This window comes from Lupinus angustifolius, chromosome LG18 (assembly GCF_001865875.1).
Source record: "Lupinus angustifolius cultivar Tanjil chromosome LG18, LupAngTanjil_v1.0, whole genome shotgun sequence".
Taxonomy (NCBI): Eukaryota; Viridiplantae; Streptophyta; class Magnoliopsida; order Fabales; family Fabaceae; genus Lupinus; species Lupinus angustifolius.
The window spans coordinates 11,857,589-11,879,126 of NC_032026.1; the positions used below are offsets into that span (position 1 = coordinate 11,857,589).

The 21,538-nt window shown below is 31.9% G+C and overlaps 2 protein-coding genes across 3 annotated transcripts; one reads left to right on the forward strand and one right to left on the reverse strand.

The window, feature by feature from the left end:
* Positions 418 to 4,603, forward strand: LOC109333296 (cyclin-D1-1-like). The gene is made up of 6 exons (XM_019568706.1): positions 418 to 904; positions 1,097 to 1,186; positions 2,586 to 2,684; positions 2,878 to 3,079; positions 3,197 to 3,327; positions 3,445 to 4,603. The coding sequence occupies exons 1-6, from the start codon at positions 632 to 634 to the stop codon at positions 3,667 to 3,669; spliced, it is 1,020 nt and encodes a 339-aa protein (XP_019424251.1). The 5' UTR covers positions 418 to 631; the 3' UTR covers positions 3,670 to 4,603.
* On the reverse strand, positions 16,063 to 17,753 carry LOC109332224. 2 transcript variants are annotated; one of them, XM_019567131.1, is made up of 4 exons: positions 17,259 to 17,753; positions 17,062 to 17,131; positions 16,974 to 17,016; positions 16,063 to 16,568 (listed from the first exon to the last, which is right to left on the reverse strand). In XM_019567131.1, the coding sequence occupies exons 1-4, from the start codon at positions 17,521 to 17,523 to the stop codon at positions 16,455 to 16,457; spliced, it is 492 nt and encodes a 163-aa protein (XP_019422676.1). In that variant the 5' UTR covers positions 17,524 to 17,753; the 3' UTR covers positions 16,063 to 16,454. The 2 variants fall into 2 exon arrangements, with proteins under 2 accessions (XP_019422676.1, XP_019422675.1); XM_019567130.1 differs by having other exon boundaries at positions 16,974 to 17,131; positions 17,259 to 17,752.

Here is a 21,538-nt window from a genome sequence, read left to right on the forward strand (position 1 = left end):
TATTTTATAGAAAATATTGCCAAAAGTCCCTTAAAATAACCATAAATAATAAACGCATCAAAAAATTTGCTCAAATTTTGATGCTATAGTTTAAGATAAGTATCTTCACTTTTATTTTAGCGTAGAGCTACAAAAATGTTAGGATTGAATGTTATTAGATGCTTGTCTTGATTTAATTCATCATATAACTCTGCACACAAAAACGTTACCCATAACTTCAATTCATTATTCCATGACTTAAGTTCTATAATATAAAACGTTACTCTTTACTGGAAAAAAAAAACAGTTACTCTGCACATGCATTAGGAATAACACTGATTCATTAAAGTCAGCAGAAAACCAAAAGATGAAAAGTATTTAAGGCAAAAATATTACAAAGAAAAACTTAAAGGAAAAAAGAAAAGAAATTCTGATCCATTCCAAGCATCGCATATTTATATAGAAACAAACATATGAAGAGTCCACAACACTGCTTCTTCTATAAACTATAGTCACTCTTGCTTCCTACACTGCACAATCACACACTCTCACATACTTTTCCGGCGACTTCTCCGATCTCATTCCGGCAACCTCTTATCCCAAGCCATGGCAATAGAATGACGGAAAACTACCATCGCTGCCGCCGATCACCATGTCTTTATCCTTCCCCGATATCTTCTCCGACTCTAACCTCCTCTGCAGCGAGGACACCTCTGGAATCATCTCCGGAGAGTCGTCGGAATTATCCTCCTCCGACATAGATTTATCGCCGCCGACGCTGTCATCGTCGGAGGAGGAAGAGTCAATCGCCGGATTCATCGAAAACGAACGGAACTTCGTTCCTGGATTCGATTACCTTTCGAGGTTACAGTCTCCATCGCTCGACGCATCCGCCAGAAAAGAATCAGTTGAATGGATTCTGAAGGTAACCGCTATTTCACCTTCTTTCGATATCGGATACTCTGTTCTATTTATGTTACGTTATTGCCAATCGCAAATACCGAATCAGGCGATGCTAAAATGCACCGTTTGCAAGCTTCACTCAGAAAACGGTTCAGCTTTTAGATCCAGTTGTTTTCTGATTTGGATCCGTTTGATTGTAATCTGGTGGTTGCAGGTGCAGGCTTATTACAGTTTGCAACCGCTGACGGCTTATCTCTCCGTCAATTACATGGATCGGTTCTTGAACTCTCGGCGGCACCTGCCGGTGAGTTATGTGAAGTTTATTTTCAGGAAATTTAAAATAAACATAAGAAAAGAAGAAAATAAATAACATCAAAGCAGAATTTGAGTAATTGCTTTTATAATATTAACCCATGTGTGTGGAAAATTTCTATGAAGTAACTGGTGGACTTTTTTAACGTGAGGTGAATCTAGATGATTAATTACAAATCCAAAATTCAGTTCGCAATTAGTATATGTTGCGTGTGTGTAAACTTAATCGAAATACACGTCCATGTACAAATGCTCTCAAGTAATTGAGAGGAAGTGATTTTTTTTTTTTTGTATTTTAAGGATAAAAGTGTAATATCATTTTATATGAATGTCAATGTGTGTTGCATTTTCTTTAATGGAGAGCGGATTGCGTTAAAGTGAAATTTGTACTAAATTAATATTGTAGTTATAAATATCTTAATTATGATTTTTTTTTTATATTTACTATAATTAACGTTTTACTAATCGAGTAATGTTATGCAGATAATTACAAATGCATGATTTTAATTTTTATAATTATTTTGTAATGACATTTACCTTTCAAAAAAGTATATTTTTTTTGATGAGAAGTTAATTTTATTATACTTCACAGAAAATACAAAGGTACACATATACTAAGTTGAGAGAATCATAAGTTGAAAGATACTCAGAGACAATTATAAAAGACATTTAAATATATATTCGGATACTGTCTTCTACTGTACGAACATAGTTTTGTCCTTTTCTTGATGTATTGAGTATTGTCAGGACCTCCGTGCTCTCCATGAAGTAAGTGTATTACACATGCTGATTTATATGTTCTAATGCATAGAAATTTTTTCTTTCGGAGTAAAATTTTATATAAAATTTATGTAATTTGTCTTAAACATGAAAACTGAATGTGTATAAATTTATAATGACAATATATAAATATTATATTTTATATAACTAGATTTTGTTTCATAAAGTAAGATTCTCTGTATTTTTCTTTATTTGGTTACTTTAAGTTAAGTTCCTAGCAATGCTCAATAAATTCTAATTCGTTTTGGATTATTACGTTATATGCGCCTGCTGGAGGAAACACTATTCTATTTTCCATTTGTTGCACATAACTCTATTTTAACATTCCCCACATACTTTTATATTATATTTTTACATAAATTTGAATTCAGTTCACATATTAAGTCCTTCACATATTTGTAATAGATAATATAAAAAGTGCATTGAAGCATCATTTTCGGAAACTTGTATTCTTATCGACACACGTCCGTGTCATACATTTGTATTAATATGTATACTGGAATATTATCGTGACAAGCCGATAACCATGATAAGTACCTTTTATTTAAAAGTGAATTATGCTATTACCTTTCTTTTCACTCACTGTATGATATAAATAATTTTAATTGCAGCAAACAAATGGGTGGCAACTGCAACTTCTGTCTGTTGCATGCTTGTCTTTAGCGGCAAAGATGGAGGAACCTATGGTTCCGTCTCTCTTGGATCTCCAGGTATATCCAACATCTGAGACAATTATTGATCGAGTGTAGTAATAAAATACATTAAGTTTTGTCTAATAGTCGATACATTAATTAAATTGTATGCTGACTCAGTTGGTGATTAGTTAAGTCGATCATACATATATGACATGTACTTAGTGACAGTACGTTATTCTTATTCATCATTATAATATGATGTAAACAGGTAGAAGGTCCCAAATATATATTTGAACCCAAAACAATTCGAAGGATGGAGCTGCTTGTTCTGGGTGTTTTGGATTGGAGGCTAAGATCAATCACCCCGTTTAGCTTCCTCGGATTCTTCTCATGCAAATTTGATTCAACCGGAATTTTTAATGGGTTCCTCATTTCACGGGCTACCCAAATAATCTTATCTAATGTTCAAGGTATACCCTTTTAGCCTTTTAAACTAATATTATAAGTCTAAATTGTATTCTTAAAAATGCTTGAATTCATTTCAAATTGTAATGTAATTCATTTTTATGTTTTTATATTTCGTGTAGAGGCTAGTTTTCTTGCATACTGGCCATCATGCATTGCTGTGGCGGCCTTACTATGTGCTGCTAACGAAATTCCTAACTGGTCACTCGTTAAACCAGAACATGCCGAGTCATGGTGCGAGGGGTTAAGAAAAGTAAGCCATGTATTATGGTAAATTAATTATGATGAGAAAAAGATATGCATAGGTTGATTTTCTTTTATGTTTAATGAAAAAAATCAGGTTGCTAACACATCTGATCGATTCTTGCAGGAGAAAATTATTGGGTGTTACCAATTAATGCAAGAACTTGTTATTGACAATAACAAGAGGAAGTTCCCTAAAGTGTTACCACAGCTGCGAGTGGCAACTCAGTACCCAATGAGGTCAAGTGTCTCGTCATCTTCTTCCTCTTCTACTTCCTTCTCCTTGTCTTACAAAAGGAGGAGAATAAATAGACACTGCTTGTGGCTTGATGGTGACAAAGAAAACCAGTGAAGAGAAAAAGAACAATAATAATAAATTAGGAAAAAAAGCAATAAGGCGGTGGTGAGGTGGTCCAAAGTAGTATAGAATAAGAAACCTAAAAAAATTGAAGAGGGTTTTTGAGTTAAAAATTTACTTGAGTGACGGTGTAGTTGCTTACATTATAATATAAAATATGTTATAATATTACATATAGTACTCTCTTATTTTATTAGAGTTGTGAGGTTTTATTATAATCATTATTATGTTTTTGGTGATAATTGCCATTCATCAATAGGTTTGCTGATTCCCAGGGGGGATTTTGCAATATAAATATTCTATTAAATATAAATGCTGTGTGAAAGTGGGAGAGAGGAAATAGACAAAGATGCAATTAATAGTTAGGTGGTACGAGTGTGGAAGAAAGAAGTGGGGATTTTGGATTTCAATTATTGGCTTATTGGTGGAAGGGAAGATGGTGGGACACTGCTTTAGGACAACAAAACAAGAATCACAGAGAGCAGTTGAATTTGAAGTTTGAGTTACTGGCTGTTGCATTTGTAAGTCAAGCTTAGGATCCTGGCCAGAATCATTGATTCTCAACTTAATTAAATTACTTTGAAGCTGGCTACATTTTGTGGTATACGCACGTGTTTGTGTGATTTTTTTCCTGCTATATTTTGGCTGGAACTGTTTTCTTTTTCTTTTTCTTTTTTTGGTCATGAGTTCTGGCCTAACTATATAGGACCAGTGCCTGGTGTCCACGCGTGTGATGGAAACACGTGTCTATAGTTTTTATTTTTGGATTTTTTTCATTTGTTTTCAAAAGGGGGAGAATTTTCTTTTATAGTGGCCTGTGCCTGATTGGCATAAGAAATGAGATAAAAAACTCTTTGGGGCCTTTCCCAGCTGCTGTGTATTGAATTCATTAGTAAGAATACTATTAATTTCATAAATTTCTATTATTTGCATATATATCTCTTTTCTTACATTCATTCCCTTTTAACTCTATATCTTGGGCACAAGTTCACTCTTAGTCATTGATAATGCCCAAAAATGTTAGTTCTATACTAATTTCTGCAACTTCATCAACAACTTTCATGTTGGTTAAAAAATTATAGAAGACGTGGGAAAGTGAAGAGGTGTTGCCCTTATTCTCTTCCTCAACATGAGAAATTGTTGAAAAGTTGTTGAACTTGTTCAAAAAACATCATTCCTGGTGTACTTTGTAAATGAACGCTTACTTCAATTCTGGTCACTTAAGTCATTGAACTTAACTCATCCAAGAAGACATGATTCACAATACATACTTTGTGGATTTGCCATTCGTTATTACTACTGAGTTAAAAGAAACTTTAAGGCCCTCTCTGGAATTTAGTGAAGCATTGCTCTGAAGGGGATACACTACTCGGTCCCGCTAGCAATAAAGGCAGTTCAATCAGTGACTGACTCCTCAATTAACCAGTGCCCCATTTCCAGCCTGTTCTACTGTGATATTTGTAGGGAAACTCTCACAGACTTTGTTTCGTTTCTTTCTACGAATTACTCATCTTATTACCAATTAGTTTTTAGATAAAGTTTTAACATGAAACCTATGGAGGGGTATCAGATAGAGGTGTCAAAACAGACTACTCGGACGGGTTCAGGCTAAGCCGGGCCAGACTAAAAAGCACGGATACAATTTATACATATCAAATGGTAGCCCAAATCTGCCCTAAATGGGTTGCGGGTTATGGCGGACTAGCCTACATAAACTAAAAAATTAATTTTTTTTAAATTTTTGATATATTTAATCTATTCAAAAAAATATGTATCATTTGATATTAACGTATAACTTTTCTTAACATATTTGTTATGTCAAATGCAACCAAACTTAGAGATCAAATGCATTGTGTTTGAGCTAAGACGTGATGTTAAGTCCATATGTATGATTTTTAACATAACTCTTTTATTAAATCTCTCATTTATATTAGATTCTCTCTTTCTAACACAATATAATTTGTAAACATCTGTTTGCTTGAGCAGCAAGTTAACTTGCTTAGCTTCATGTTCGATTAATTTCTTTGATAGTAATGAAGATGAAGAAGGTAGCACTTACTTAAAGAGTTAAACCAATAGGAAAAAATCTTTCCAACTTCGAAGATTATGTTCAGTGCATTGCATATGAAGCTTGCCATTTAATCCCATATCCCCGACACAAGGTATACTATTTTTGCATTCAGTTAGACCACCATGGCTTTAATTCTCATTCCTCCACAGAAAAAGTAAAAGTGCATGTTAGCCATTTGTCATTCAATCTTATCACTTCCCTTTCCTTTGCATGACACCCATAAGACGAACAAGGATTATCGAGGTAAATATTTGATTTTTCTTGTTTTTTTTAATAATAAAAATGTTATTTTATTGTATATAAAAAGATAAAAATGTCTTAACACGTTATTTTTCCTTTGTTTTTTATTTTATAGTGTTTCTCTCTCCATTAATGGAGAGTATCCTTACCACTCATTGGATCAACACCCTGTTCTCTCCATCACATCCATACACTTCTGTCTAGACCCAATTCATCAAGTCATGGCCACTAAAGAGATGAACTAAACTGTAGTGACAATCTAAGCTCAGTAGTCAGTTATACCTATTTCTCCCATTGCACTTGGATGCTTGCTCTCTATGATTGACATTATGCCATAGATTAAGGACTGGTGGTGATTGAACCACATTATTGATTTATTGCATACACCAAGATTTTTCCTTTCTCTATGTATTTTTTGTTACCTTCTATGTGCAGGTAGGAATTCGTCCTAGAACTAAAATATCTGGGTCATGGATCATCCTGATTGAGAAGAGGTATGGCCTCTTTTCAATACATGTTATACCTATTCTATTCCTGCTTTATGGGTGCCTTTAGGATAGTTCCTTCTACCAATGTGGATCCCTCAATCAACCGTCTTTATATTGCATTTGCACCTTCTAATTTATTAAGACACACCAATTTATTAAACGTTGTAGCAGCTCCTTCAATTAATGAATGTAACATTACAAGATGTCAACTTGGTGGGAGCCATAAAAAATTCGGAGTATTTAGATAAACAATTGTTGGGTAAGCTGGTAAGTGATGGATAGAGATATTGATCGGGTCACTTTTTTGAATCCGGACCTGACCCTAAACCCGACCCTAAATAGTGATCGGGTCAGCCTTTAAAACCCGATTAAATATAATGCATATTCATTTTAGATAAAAACTTCTCATTATTATTTATTAGTATGAATATGTAGTTTGATATATAAAATGATATATGTATATATATATTATTAGTCATGTAAATATTATGGAAAAATTAAAGAATAAATGATATTTTTGACCAAAAGGGTATCATTACTCTGTACACATTTGAGTAGAAACACAAACAAATATGATGAGCAAGTGGCCCTGGGATGGGACGGGTCAAGTCATGTTTGGTCCCTACCCGACCTTTAATATTGGCTGAGTCTATTTTTTTGAACCCGAACTCGGCCCTAGACCCGATCAGATCCAACCAACCTTATTTGGACCCGATCATAATCGGGTCGTGCCGGTTGAGCGGGTAGGACAGGGTCCTGCTCACCCCTGATAAACACAATAACAAATCTAGTTAGAGTTTGCTTTTTAATGATAGGATTATTTCCTTAGATATCAGGATAATATCACTAAGTAAGAATATCATGTACCAAACACATTTTGTATTTCTCACTTAAAGTTTACCTGGTGCGTAATCCATTTTTCACTTCAATCACTTTTGTTGATTTTTTTATATTTAATTGAAAAGGGTTTAGTATTTTCTTGATTACACGTGAGAGACATTTTAATGGGTTTGGGCCCGTTGAGTATATATTTTGTTATGAGGGTGGCTGTCAAACCCGCATATTAGGGCACCAGGTGAGATGTGAGGCTATTGGTTGGAGGGGAAAGAGCTTAAATATCTTAAATGATATCTTATTCATGCTGCAAACTAATCAGAATATTATTTTTTATTTTTGAATTTATTTATTTATGTGACAATATATCATTAGTCCGAGACATACAATAAAAAGTTATTAAGAACATGTGATCTCAGTCCGGTTGGAGGACTATATAAGAATTTTGGATTTGTCATGCTATTGGTTCCCACTCCCCACCAATATCTTCCATCATGAAGAGCAACTAATAGTATATTATGGGAGTTTGGTTTATTGATGATGACTTTATAGAGCTTATAATTTACCTATTATTTTGGCATCTATGAAACGGAATGGCCATAGTGATTATGGTCACCAAATCTGCAAGTTAAGCTGTAATTAACATTTTATAGAATTGTTTACACAAAAAAACCTTTTATAGACTTATGAGATAGACGATGGCATGTGCACCCACATAGCAAAGGGACCAACCTGGCACATACACAGTTGCTTTTATTTTTGTCTTAAATGTGTATAGTAAACTATGCATCACTTTACATCTCTTGCTTCCTTATCTCACAATAAAGAAAGAAATAACCTCCCCCACGCACCTTCCTTTACATGTAAACAAAAGGACCTTTAAAGTGAGAGGAATGAGGAATCCAAAGCATAAAACCCAAAAGCCAAAAATTATTTTCCCCTCTCAATAAAGAGTGAGACTCCATGGAGAGGCAAGTGGTGTGTAAAAGTGAACAAAAAGTAATATATATTGACACTTGTATCCATTTTATGTGTAATGATATTATATTTTTACCCTTAAAATATAAAGGAAAAAGTCACTTCCCTCTCCCTTACTTGAGAGGAGTCTCACTACTCAATAAATGGCCTGGCTTTAAAGGAATGAATTTGGCCCAATAGAAAGGTTACACTTAGTAACAATGAAGTTATAGGTTCAAATCCCATAAACAATTTCTCCACTTGCTTGATAAAATTGCATTCACCTAGATTCTTCAAATCTCACTAAGTGAAAGACTCTACACTTAGTCACACTTTATAAATGATCCAGCTTGGGAGCATTGTGAAGTATGTAAAATAGAACCCTTTTTTTGAAGGATTTTTTAACTTTTGGTGGCCATGTATATGTACATTAAAGAGGACCTTGATTGAAAATTCAGACTTCTTTGTTGTTATGAAATTAAAAAAGGTCTAATAAGCCCATTGGGTGATAAAAGTTTCAAAAGCTAGAATGATTCTGGGTTCTCGTTATGGTTTCTGATATTTTGATGCTGAATACAAGACACATCACTGCTCTCAAGTCTTTGAGGCACTCATTGTCCCATTCTTAATAATGAATATCATGCTCACAAGTCCCAACGATACACGATGATTTTGATGATGCCTAATAAATTATGCTGTAGTGCTCATAATTAACATGTCTAGGCATGCACATCAGCACTTATAATTAAACTCATCACAACCCCTTTAGTCATTTTAAAAAAAATACTACTGATATAATAGAATGGAATTCTCTTTATACGAAAAATTTTCTACGTCTTTATATCAATGTAATAAAATTTTGCTTAATAATAAATAACACATCTCATTAATTTTATATTAATTATCATACTAACACATTTAGATATTTGATAAAACATGATTGAGTTGATATAAAGACATCTAAAACTTTTGATATAGGAAATTTGAATATAAGGATTTGAGAAATTTGTATCCATATTCTTTTACAAAAAATTAGTATATGTTGGTGTGGTAAAATTTATGAGTGTGCTCGAAATCAGTAATAAAAGTCTTCCTAAAACATAAAGTATTAATTAATGAGTTTAAATGGGTTCAAACCGAGGAAGTTTAGGGCCTGAAAATGTTAGGCATTTTCTCTATTGTGGGCATTTCTCTCATTGGATGGCATAAAGAGATAAAGAAAGAGGGGTTATGAGGTAGGAATGAGGATCAACTCAAATTGTGTCTCCAACTCTATTCCATCCAATTAGATTCTGATATTTATTACAAAAAAGTAAGTATTGGGAAGCAAAATTTAAATTGTATGTTATTTTTTATTATATATCAAAATTTGATTGGATGAAATAAGATTGAGGACATAATTTTGAGATGATAGATCTCGGTTAATGAGGTAGATATATGACTACGTGAGCTAGCTTTGAGGGGGAGCTTCTACCTTAAGGATGTCATGGCCTTCTTTATTGATGCTGCCTTTGGGATAGTGCCTGCCATGGACCTCCATATAGTATAGTGAGAGAGAGTGGAGAGAAAAAAGTCTTCTACTTAATCATCAATACTCTTTGGAGCCACACCATCAATTATAAACTCTTCAACATCAATTTTGATCACTCAATTAGTTACTTATTACAAGGTTCAATAAATAAGCTTCCCTCTTTTGTCTTTGTCAACATATACAAGTATCCAACGAAACCATTATGTAAAAGCAACATGACATGTCTGAAATTCTTGGCTCCTTTACATAATCAAAACTCACAAATACATTAATGGTAAAATTTGGTTACGTTGCAGCAAAATATTTGTTTTTGGTGATCGTTATTATAAGATGTTTCCAATTAGATTAACATATCAATAAAAGTTGTTTTTAAATATAGTATAATTCTAATTTCTTTTAATGGTGTTTGTTTATTGATAGTGTTAATGACAACATGAACAAAAGTAATGATAATTAAAGCTTTTAATATGGAAAATGAAAACCTAATAAATGTTGCATTGGAAATGTAATTGTCTTACAGAAAAGACCATCATAATTTTCTGAATGATGACTTATAATAAGGATAAAATAGAGTACGACTAAGTGTAGATAAAGTAAAATAATAACGACAATGATAATTGCGAAGCTTTTTTAATTGTGTTTACGTTCACCCCTATTTACAATATATTTGCTACTCATAATTATAAGCATGAAGGAAAAATATCTCTAATATATAGACTTTATACACTTAAATACATAATATATATTAAAGATGATGAATAATATTATTATTATTATTGTCAAAATCTTAATCATCAAAAATAGATATAAAATTAGAATTTGAGTGGAAACGTACCTTAATATATTTATAGAGAATATGATTATTGAACTTTATGTTATGTTTCATCATGTATCCATCAACTTCATGTCCTTTTTATTGTATGTAAATGCATGTTCATAGTAGAGCGTGTAGGTTATTTGACATTCAATTGTAAACCAACCTTAGCCTTAGTTTCTCCTCTAATAGGATGAAGAGAATAACTTATAATGTGGTTCATATTGTTTATATTAGTGTTGTGTTGTGGTTTGGGGATCATAACCCCTTATTTATAAGAAGTGCATATCCTTCCATGAAAGGTTATGCTACTTCATTTTCTTATTTCTAATTTCGCTCATCATAAAACAGAAATAAGATTTTAGGTATCTACATAATAATTTTCATAACAATTATGTTTATAGTCATATACCTTACTTGAATTAAATCACTTTAATTTGACTACTTAAAATAATGACTCTAAACATATTCAAATATTATGTGTGACCCAAAATTTCTTACATAGTATCCATGATTGCAATCATCATATGTTGTGAAGAAAATTGAAACAATGATATTATGATCTCACCTATAACCATTATTTTTTAGGAAAAAATTAGTGAAGTGGTAAAAATGTTACTTGCCATGCATGTATAATAATATAGTAATGTAGCAATATAGTAATGAAAACATGAGAAGAGATGGAATAGACATGGGAGAAAGAGGGGAATCTGTTTAGCCCAAAGATTGTGCTCGATCATTGCATTATGAAGGAATAAAGATGAACAAAAAAGAGTAGAGTTGAGAAAGTAAAGCGAAAATGCCTAGATTGGACTATATTTTATACACTGAATGAAAAGGTAGATATGGTTCATCACCCAGTTTTTTCGATCCTTCCCCTTTAGTCATTAATTATTTTTACTTTTTTACTTTCTCAAAAGAGCAAAGATGATACGTAAATCTAAATAGATATTTAAACATTAAAATATGCATGCTACTTCTACGTATTAGTATGTAAATCATTTGTAATGTGTGTCTTATGTAATGTTTTGAGACGTTATTTATCAAGTATATCTACAAGTTTGTTCACGCAATGATCATCAATATCAAAATAGTGTAAGTGTAGTAAAATGTATATTTGCACTTTTTTATTACCACGTGCTCAGGTAAATGAAATTAAAATTGGAAGACAAATCTCTAGACACAAAAAAACACCAATCTCAAGCATTATAACATATGGTATTAGAAGAAAACCACGACTACTATTTTGTCATGTGAACATAGGGAAAGTGATAAGATATGAGAATCAAACATGTACCTAGTCCTATGTATATTTCTAATAAACCTTGGTGATTAAGAAAAAAGGTTCAGTTGCATTTGAGTCACACGGCATTACTGTTTTGAGTTGGAACCATGGGATTATGCGACTTAACTTTGATAATTTCAATGCAGCCACCAATCCTCCATTTACATTTTCATACCTAGAAGCTCTAAAAGAACTATGACTACGGACACATATAATAGACCTGATGTCTCAAATTATATACAAAAACATGTTTTTCACATATAAAAATATGTTATGTTAATTAAAAATTTAAACATTTATTATTATTATTATTTTTATTTCATCCTTATTGATACAAAATATAATTTGAGATTACATATCTCATTTCCTACTAAAATTTTGATGGCTCAATTTTTCATTTTGTTAATTTCTGCACACTGTTCACATTTGTATAAAAGGCGGTAGTGCTTGCTTATCTGCATTAGGTTACTGGTATATACCGATTAATTTATTTCATCTATCAATAGATGGAATATGTAAAGAGGAAAAGAGCGAGAATAGCATCATGGTGGAATAATACATAAAGTGTGGGAAACTTCTTTTACTTTTCCTTCTTCAAAACATGTGTATTTTTGCACGGAGACAATTTTATTTTAGTAAATAATCATTCATGACAAAGCTCTATCTTCTTATAAGCCAAACTCAGCACTATTTTTTTTATTTCCCCATATATCATTGTATCGGTGACAATCTTGTCTGAGCTGATAACATTCATAGGTATGTAGAATTAACTCTCTCAATAGGTTTTTTTATTCAAAATACTCAAACCTAAGTTATTGCTTAAGGAGAATCAAACATATACAACTTGAACTAACATCGATGGGTAAACTCAGGACTATTGATTAAGTTAAAATAATTCTCCATTTACCCATATACTTCTCTATTTTAGTCTTGGAAACAAGTTTTCTTTGGGTTGGATCCAGTGGGGATCATTAAAACTGGATCTCTAACACATGGACTTGCCTAGTGTGGGCTAAATTTGCCTATATACATGGTGACGTGAGTGTTTACTACTTTACTGACACAAAAAGAATGAAAATAGTTCATCTAATCTGAATTTGTCTTTAAGTGAAATTGTGTATATTTGATTTAACATAAATTACTTCATGATATCAAGTATTACCTACTGAAATTTAATAGTCCGTACACCCTTATTTATCTATTATTAGTTCTAGACATGATCTCATTTTAAATTTAATAGTTCGTACACTCTTATTGAAACATTAGTGCATGTTGATGTTGTTTATTTTGTCTACATTTTTATCTATTTGACTCTATCTCTGTGACTGTGCATTTCTGTGCACCGTAAGTGTTTAGCTTTATATTTATATAATATAATAATAATAAACGTAAAAAAATCGGTGTTCATACATGACTAAACTTGATTCACAGTGCTCTTTATGCATGTAATGATGATGCATATGACTCTGGTATATAAATACATAAATAATTAATCGAGTATAAAAATGTTTGCAATTCCTTTACTATATGTTTCCCCTCTTCTGAATTGGGCCTGTGTAATTGATGTTTTGATAGGAAATTATTCTCACGGCCCAAATAAGATGGAGATGGATTTTGTTGAAGCTTTTTGGCAATCATGTTATATGTGGAAATTGAAAATTTGGCAATGAAGTTCAAGGTTAGGATGTTTACATTTTTATTCAAGCCCAGATTCTGTTTCAACTAGGGGTTTCAAAATTAGGTTTGACTGTGTTTAGCAAAATAATTAACAACATCATACAATAAGTTTAGGAATCAAGGGTCTTGTCTGACCAAGATGATAACATATATGTTGAGATATGTTAACTATTATACTTTTAACTTAAATATTTTTTAAATAATCATATAAATTAACATATGCGATACGCTTTTGGGACAATAGATGTGATCCCACATCATACACAATGTATGTTATCATTATGTGGTGTCCATGACAAAATAAGAGTTTACCATATTCATATTTTTTCCATGTTTTATTATTTTCTGCATCCTATCCTTATTTTATTCTAAATAGGTCAAAGATAGTCTATAAGCAGCCCATGAAAATTGGGCAACATTCCAATCATACACTCAGGTTCAAATCGAATATCGAAACTCTAGTTCCAATTTGTGTCAACCATTTCGATTTTTAAACGAAAACAAAAATCAAGTCATATAGGAAAAAGTGGGAGTAGACAACAGAAGTGTATAAGCTATTGTTTTCCTATGACTTTCTATTGCAAACAGAACAGTAATTCGTTCGTGTAGATTTCCTTTGGTAAATTGTACTTTCACCTGAACTATAACTCAAATGCTTAACTTAGGCATAGTGCTGTCATAGAAGGGGCCAGGGACATAATTTAATCAATTTGCTCGTCACTAGAAATCCTAAAATGAAGTTGAAGGAATTGGGTTTAATTTGTTGATAATATCCATAGGGTTCATTTGCGAGTTGAATTTTGAAAAGTAAAGAAGAGATCAGAGTCATATCACAAGTGTATTCCATGACTCATTCACACTAATGACATTCTTGTGTCATAATTTTGTGGCCTACATCCATACATCTAAAGGTATTTGTTCATTAATGTTTGTGGCTAAGATTCTTTCCTTGAAGAAATCATGTAACATATTAAGAATATCTCAAATGTTTAATGATAAGTCACAATATGGCTCCAATTGCATGTGCATTTATTTCATATGGACCTTTTCTTTTGTCTTCCGTAGTCATTGAGAATTATTGCTGATTTGGTATGTGATCCTATGTTGACAGGATACTATTATTACTTATTTTCCTCAATGATTGCTCAAAAATCCTACCCAGGTTTATTTGTTTGACTACTTTTGGCCTCAATAAGTAAAGACTGACTTATTTGGATCTATTCTCTTTGGATGGTTGAGATGATGGAAGTACTAGACATGTTCATCGTTCCAATTGCTGAGATCTGGAAAGTTGTGAAATATGTTATATGACCTTATTTTTTTATTTATCCAGTATGTAATGGGATAAATTATCACACAAAAGACAGTATTAACCTTGTAAAAGATGTACAATGGTGACAGCAATTACTGACATTATGAGTTTCATGCTAGGCATCTATAAAACACGAAATATAGATATATGTTTGAGATACGATGATACGATACATATTTGATACGTCAATATACATTTTTTATAAAACACAAGATACGAGATACGCATATAAAATAATAAAAACACTAAAATATGATAAAATTATAAATGTAAATCAAAATATCCAAAGTAAAAAATATAATCGAAATTAAAAATCATTGTCATTCATAACAAATATATCATATCCTATTTTAATAAAAACAAATCTATCTTATACTATTTTAATGAAAACAAATATATCTTATTCTATTTTATTGAAAATGAATCTATATATCCTATATTTTACTGAAAACGAATTCATATATCATATTTTTTTATTGAAAATGAATCGGATAATATTTATTTATTTTATTTTATTTTATTTAATTTTTGGATACTCTACGGACATGTATCCTTTGCGAATCCGAACGTATCCGTGTCGGATACGTGTCCGACACCAGCACGTGAGAGTCTTTGACGAATCCGTGCTTGGGAGCTCGGCATGCATTCTGGCTTATTTCCAATTATTTGTCTTGTTAATCATGGTTTGAGACTGAGTTGGTTAAATAGATCACTGGTTTCAAGTGTATAAATGATAAAAGGTTGGTTTTGTGTCTTCATATTGTTACATAGGCAGAGTGAAAGAATTATTCTCTTGTATCTGTGATTGATTTCTATTAATTAGTGGAGAATCTTGGCAAACTATTTCAAAATTTTCTAAATTCTGACATGTTTGGCTCAAACCTGACAATGTTTTGACATGCTACCTGCTGTTTGATGCTTGAAGCCAAATGTTGAATATTTAAATTCCACTTTTAACTTTGAGTTATAATTAAATTCCAATCAATCTTTTATTGGAAAACATATATTTGGTGAGTTTTTGTGCCAGGTGTATGAAGTTCCTGTGGCATTATTGACGGAACCATCCACAGATATGTTAGTTGCTCTAAAGACGAAATTACCAGCAGCATCTCTGGCTGCAAGAGTGTCACTATTATGGGCACAAAATTATTTAAATATGACTGTGAAGTTTAGAACTAGAAACTAATGTGACTTGCACTTCATAGTTCTCTCTCTTTTTTCTTTGACAAGTTTTTTTCCTTGTACATAGGAATTGCTCATTTGCTAATAACTAAATGGAAAATGTGGATGTTGTAACTGTAACAATCACAAAACTTACTTCTTATAGATTTTTACACTCATTACTCCTTTTTATCCATTCTTCATCTTCTTGGTGCTATACTAATATGTTATCACTAGAATATGGTTTTGCATGAGGGTGTGATTGGTGATGTAACAGAAATCTTGGTCAAAACCTCTATTGAATTTCCAAAATCATGGACTAGGAATCATCCAAGAGGAACATCCAAATGGAAGAGGCAGCAAAATAAGGTTGTCTGGGCCACCATGCATGTCACCAACATAACACCAATCAACTAGCTGACTCTGAAATGCTCTGTAAAGAGGGGCGCCAGGATTTTGACCTCAGCATAGCCCGATTTATCGACGCGGTCCTCGGCCTGTTTCTCTGATCAGCTCTCACTGCCTGGAATTCATTATGCAGATTTGATGATGAGAATACAAACTTAAAATGTGAGGATTAAAGCTGTGTTTGAAATTTAGTTTCTAGCAAAATACTAAAACACAATGGGTATAGTTTCATATAACAAGCAATAACCTCTTTTCAATGTTATCACAAGGATTGTATAGTTGTATGTCATACTGATATCAATATAATATATACACATAGAGATATATATTCTTTAAAATATTAGTCCACCAAATTGAATCACTAATTACACCATGTGAAGTGGTAGATCAAAGTCTTCAGTGTATTCACTGTTTGATGGATTAAAAAAACTTGCTTCTAGAATGTTATTCACAGAATAGTATTTAACCAAAAGAGAAAAATAAGGAAATGGACTATTCATATTGAAATGTATTATAATACCTGATATGTTCTCCCTGGATCAGATTCTCCTGCTGCTGCAACACTCTCACTAGCTGAACTTTGCTTTTCAGGCTTCACTCTATGTAGCTTCTCAACTGTCTCTGCACGTGGCTTCCTTGTTTGTACATTCTTCTTTGCTTTCAAGACCTTCATAACCTCTAAAACCATAAACAAAAGAAGGTTTTAAAATATGAAACAACATTAACACACATAACCCTTTTCATAAGACAAACACAACAAGATTCATTAAACATATCTAATACAATAATACAATTATATTTGTACCTTGAGTGGTAATGAGCCTATAAGCATGACCAAGATTTAGAGTTTCATTAGGCCTGAGGAGTTTAACACGTGTAAAACGTACTGTCTTGTGCTCATGATTCTTCTGTTGTTGTGACTCAGGCAATGGTATAATCAAAGATACATAGTGACCAGGATTGGTCTTCATTACTTCACTAGCAGTGACTGGCCAATAGAACCTGTTTATCTTCCCACAAGGGTGTTGGATCACAAGAACTGCTGCATCAACAGCTTGGCAGTTTCCCATATATCTATTTGGTTTAGGCAAAAAAACAAGAAAGAAAAAGATTAAGAAAATGGAGGAGATATAAGGGAAGAAATGATTGAATGGAATGGAATGAATGAAAGAAGAGAGGGTAGGAGGGTGTAGTAAGCAAAAGTCTCTATCTATACAGCTCCTCCTAGCACCTCACAAATATAGTAACAATAGGTTCTTAAACTCTTAGCCCTCTAAATAATGCCTTACCTTGTTAACTAACTTATGTTATAGGCTAGGCTAGTCAACTTTAAGTTAAAAAATTAATCCGTCATGTTTGTGAGTTAGATTCTTGAAATGAAATAAAAGACTTTAAAATCATGAAATACACTTGTAAAATAATTCTCAAGTATTTCTTTTTTTTATTATTCTTTAAAACTCGCAAAATGTATTGGAAAATGACCAAAATATTGTGAAATGTTGTTAATAATTGTTAATCTAGTAAAGATAATGGTGCAACTTAAAATTTTTTTGTTATATAATACTTGGTTAAGATTAATTAGCACCGGCACCGGCCTTTAGGAGATGTGGAAATGCCACGTGGAGAGATGAGAAGGTTATGAAATTTGGACGGATATGTTCGGCGATGTCGACGGGGTCAAACATTAGATTTAAGGCAAGACAAATGGGTCATCCATATTACATTTCCTATTTAATAAAATTAATAAAAATAAAAACATATACTTAAAATCAGTAGGATTACCAACCAAATTAGTACACAATTTAGTGGAGAAATGAATTTCATAAAGAATGAGTCCAAGACTTTATTACAAGATAATTTTTTAACAGAAATTAATCATTGACTTTTAAGTTAGGATTCAAATCGATTGCAACCATTGTAATATATAGTCTGAGTACATAAATGCACATTTTAGTTTTATCATTTGATTAAAATTAATTATATATATATATATATATATATATATATATAACAATCAAACCTTAATTTAATTAGGTTGAATATAATTTATCGATCAAATGATATCATAATATTAGATGAGGATACAATTTTACACATGTATATATATTCATACACACTAATATTTTGATTCTGAGATGTGCAGTTGGTGCAAATGTGTATATATGCACCAACATTATTTTAAAGAAAAATAATAAGAAAAGTAGGTTAACCAAAGCGTGCGTTTGAATAAGATTCGTCTGGTAGGCACAGGACAAGGACACAGCACCATCTTATCCGCGTTACAGAAACTTGAATGCTATGTTTGGTTGCTAGTAAACGTGAAGAGAAATAAAGAGAAAAGAAGAGGAAAATACTTTTGTTTTAGAAATTAATATGTTGCCAAAAAAATTCACTTCCTTGCTGCATGTTTTGAAATATTAGTCTTATGTTAAAGAAAGCACAGTTATCTTATGTGGGAATATAATAATCATGCAATGCCACATTGCACATCTTTCTTGACTGCTTCAAAATCCAATGCAATTTATTAAGTAGCTTCAAAGTGACCTATTTGTGGCAAATAATTGTGATTGTTATATATATTAATGATTATTTAAAATATGTGTTTTTGAGAGAGTAACCATTGCAAGCTACACAATACTCAAAATGAGAAGCTGATATTGCTGAAAATGAAAGATTTTGAGTATCATCACTGATTTATGGATCAAAGTTTTGTGCATATATCTTGTATACTTTCACTACAAGGGATCCTGGATGTTGTACACTGTTCTGTCATAACTTCATGTTGAAAACACCAGATTTTTTTCATAGCAATGGAATGCATGTTTTTCAGTGACAATGCTTTTTATCTAATGTTTCATATTGATTTTAAAATTAAATGTATTTCTTGCATTGTTACAACACTTCTCAGTTCTAACCATGCTTCATCAGCTTAAACATACATGCAACAATGAAAATGAAAATAATGCTGACATAACATAATCATTTTATACGTTTTCCTCAATAAATTGTTTATACTTGGGATGAACAATGCCTCGTTAAGTTGAGACAAGAGAGGTAATCTTGCTGAAGATCATTGACTCTTGTGATCTGATATTGCTTAAACTATGATATGAGAACCCCAATGTTTGAAATTTTCTTCTCTTGATTCACATGTGTAAACATCCCTGCATAATATGTCAGACTATGTAAGCCATGTGAAGTGTTGGGTGACTTTGGCTTAAAAATATTAAATGAGGAAAGGACTATTTCTTGTTCAGAAATGACCCTTGTAGGGGACTACACTTTAATATTATAAATGGAAAGTCTCAACACTATGGGGCCTTCAATACGGCAACAATTAATTTTTATTTATTGGGGTCCAAATATTCTAATGTTATACCATGCTTTAAACGAAGAAGGACCATTTTCATTAATGAAGAGAGAAGTACATGTTTTTGTATTTATTTTTAATATTAAAATTGTAATTTTATTATAATTAAAATGATAGATATATCATTGAAAATTATATTTTTTTGTGTTTTTTAAAGCATTTGTCTCTCCATCAATGGAGAGCATCCTAACTCACTTGAAATATAGTAGTTGATGGAATTAAATCTCAATAAATTGTTTATATTTGCAACTTGTGAGGGTACCAAATTCAGTTTTTGTATGGTTTGTACCTTTGCTTTTAAACATTCTTCCTTTTATTTAAAACTTGGTGCCAAATATTGGCACTCTGAAAGGCTTTTTTTGGTGGGGACTAATCATTCTTTTCTTCACATTCGTCCCCCATGATACAAAAACAAAACCATCCATCCAAAAAGTACTTACAAAAATATATTATTTTTAAAGAGTATAATAGTACTTTGAATCTAAATATCTGAGGTCCTAAATGAAAAATTATAATTGGTGTTGGAAGGGATGGGGAAAATCATATGCCACTGTCTTTTAGGGACATTTAAGTACTAAACAATGTTCAGGATTTTTACAGTGTTCTGTCTGATACTAGTTGAGTAGTTGAGTACATTCTTTTACAGAAAAACTGAACTTGTGTCACTGCATATATAAGTTCAAGGGACCTATAATAATAAAGGTTGTTAATCTGCAATATATATTATATGTGGATTTCTTCTTTTCTCTCTTGTTAATATTTTATTTGCTCCAATAAATCAAGGGACAAAATGCTGTCATATGCTACCAGGTTTCCTACACATTGTTTACATTGTTCTTATTACTATGTCTATTTACACCATTAATTCAATAATCTTTTCTTCCTTCTTCTTTATAAGTCTAGTGGACCCCTACAATGAGACTCTTTATGGCCTCCTATTAGGGTTCAAGCCTAAGTAATGTCATGCATATAATAATTTTATGTGATTGGATTTTAGTTTCTATAAAATACATAATTTTGATTTTTGTCATATCAATTAACTATTAGGACTAAAATCAAAATCACTTCATTTATAGGGACTAAAACCAAAACAGAAAAAACTAAGAATGATATGGTGAGACACATTATATTTTTGTTGTTGTCTTCGTTAGTTACGTTAGTATTTTTCATCTAAAACTAAGAATAGAGATCAATTACAAAACACTCATAAAATATAAGGACTAAAAACAAAAAAGTCCATGAACCAAAATCAAGATTCAATATATTCATATGTAGCAAAAACATATTTCTATTATAAAATTAAAAGGGCAAGAGCAAGTGGTTAGGTTGGTAGGTTTTTTGTTTGTTCGGTAGAGTCTCCCTTATTTTCCTAAACATGATCGCAAGTCTTTCCATAAGAGTTGTTAAGGTTTTGTCAAGGACTGATAAAATATATTAAATATAACCAATGGCTATATATGCTAAGTCTAATGAGACGAACAACTACTTAACAAATGGCACAATATTGCATCTCCATCATATTTGCATGTCCGGTGAAAATCCAGTTAATTTATGGAAACTCATTTAAATTTTTGACACCAAATTTATTTAAGAATCTCCTAATGGTCTTAGAATATTTTTTCACCTATGACTTTTTTTTAGCCTCAAATGCTCTATACTCTCCTTCTACCTCAGACCCTACAAACCTCTCTCCATGCCATTTCTAAGGAGCATCT

Bases quoted from the DNA above. Each gene is read 5' to 3' on its own strand.
- LOC109333296 (XM_019568706.1), top strand. From the start codon at position 632: ATGTCTTTATCCTTCCCCGATATCTTCTCCGACTCTAACCTCCTCTGC. The intron at 905-1,096 runs GTAACCGCTATT...TGGTGGTTGCAG, and splicing joins CAGTTGAATGGATTCTGAAG to GTGCAGGCTTATTACAGTTT. The intron at 3,328-3,444 runs GTAAGCCATGTA...CGATTCTTGCAG, and splicing joins GGTGCGAGGGGTTAAGAAAA to GAGAAAATTATTGGGTGTTA.
- LOC109332224 (XM_019567130.1), bottom strand. From the start codon at position 17,523: ATGGGAAACTGCCAAGCTGTTGATGCAGCAGTTCTTGTGATCCAACAC. The intron at 17,132-17,258 runs GTACAAATATAA...TTATGGTTTTAG, and splicing joins TAGGCTCATTACCACTCAAG to AGGTTATGAAGGTCTTGAAA. The intron at 16,569-16,973 runs GTATTATAATAC...AATGAATTCCAG, and splicing joins ATCCAGGGAGAACATATCAG to GCAGTGAGAGCTGATCAGAG.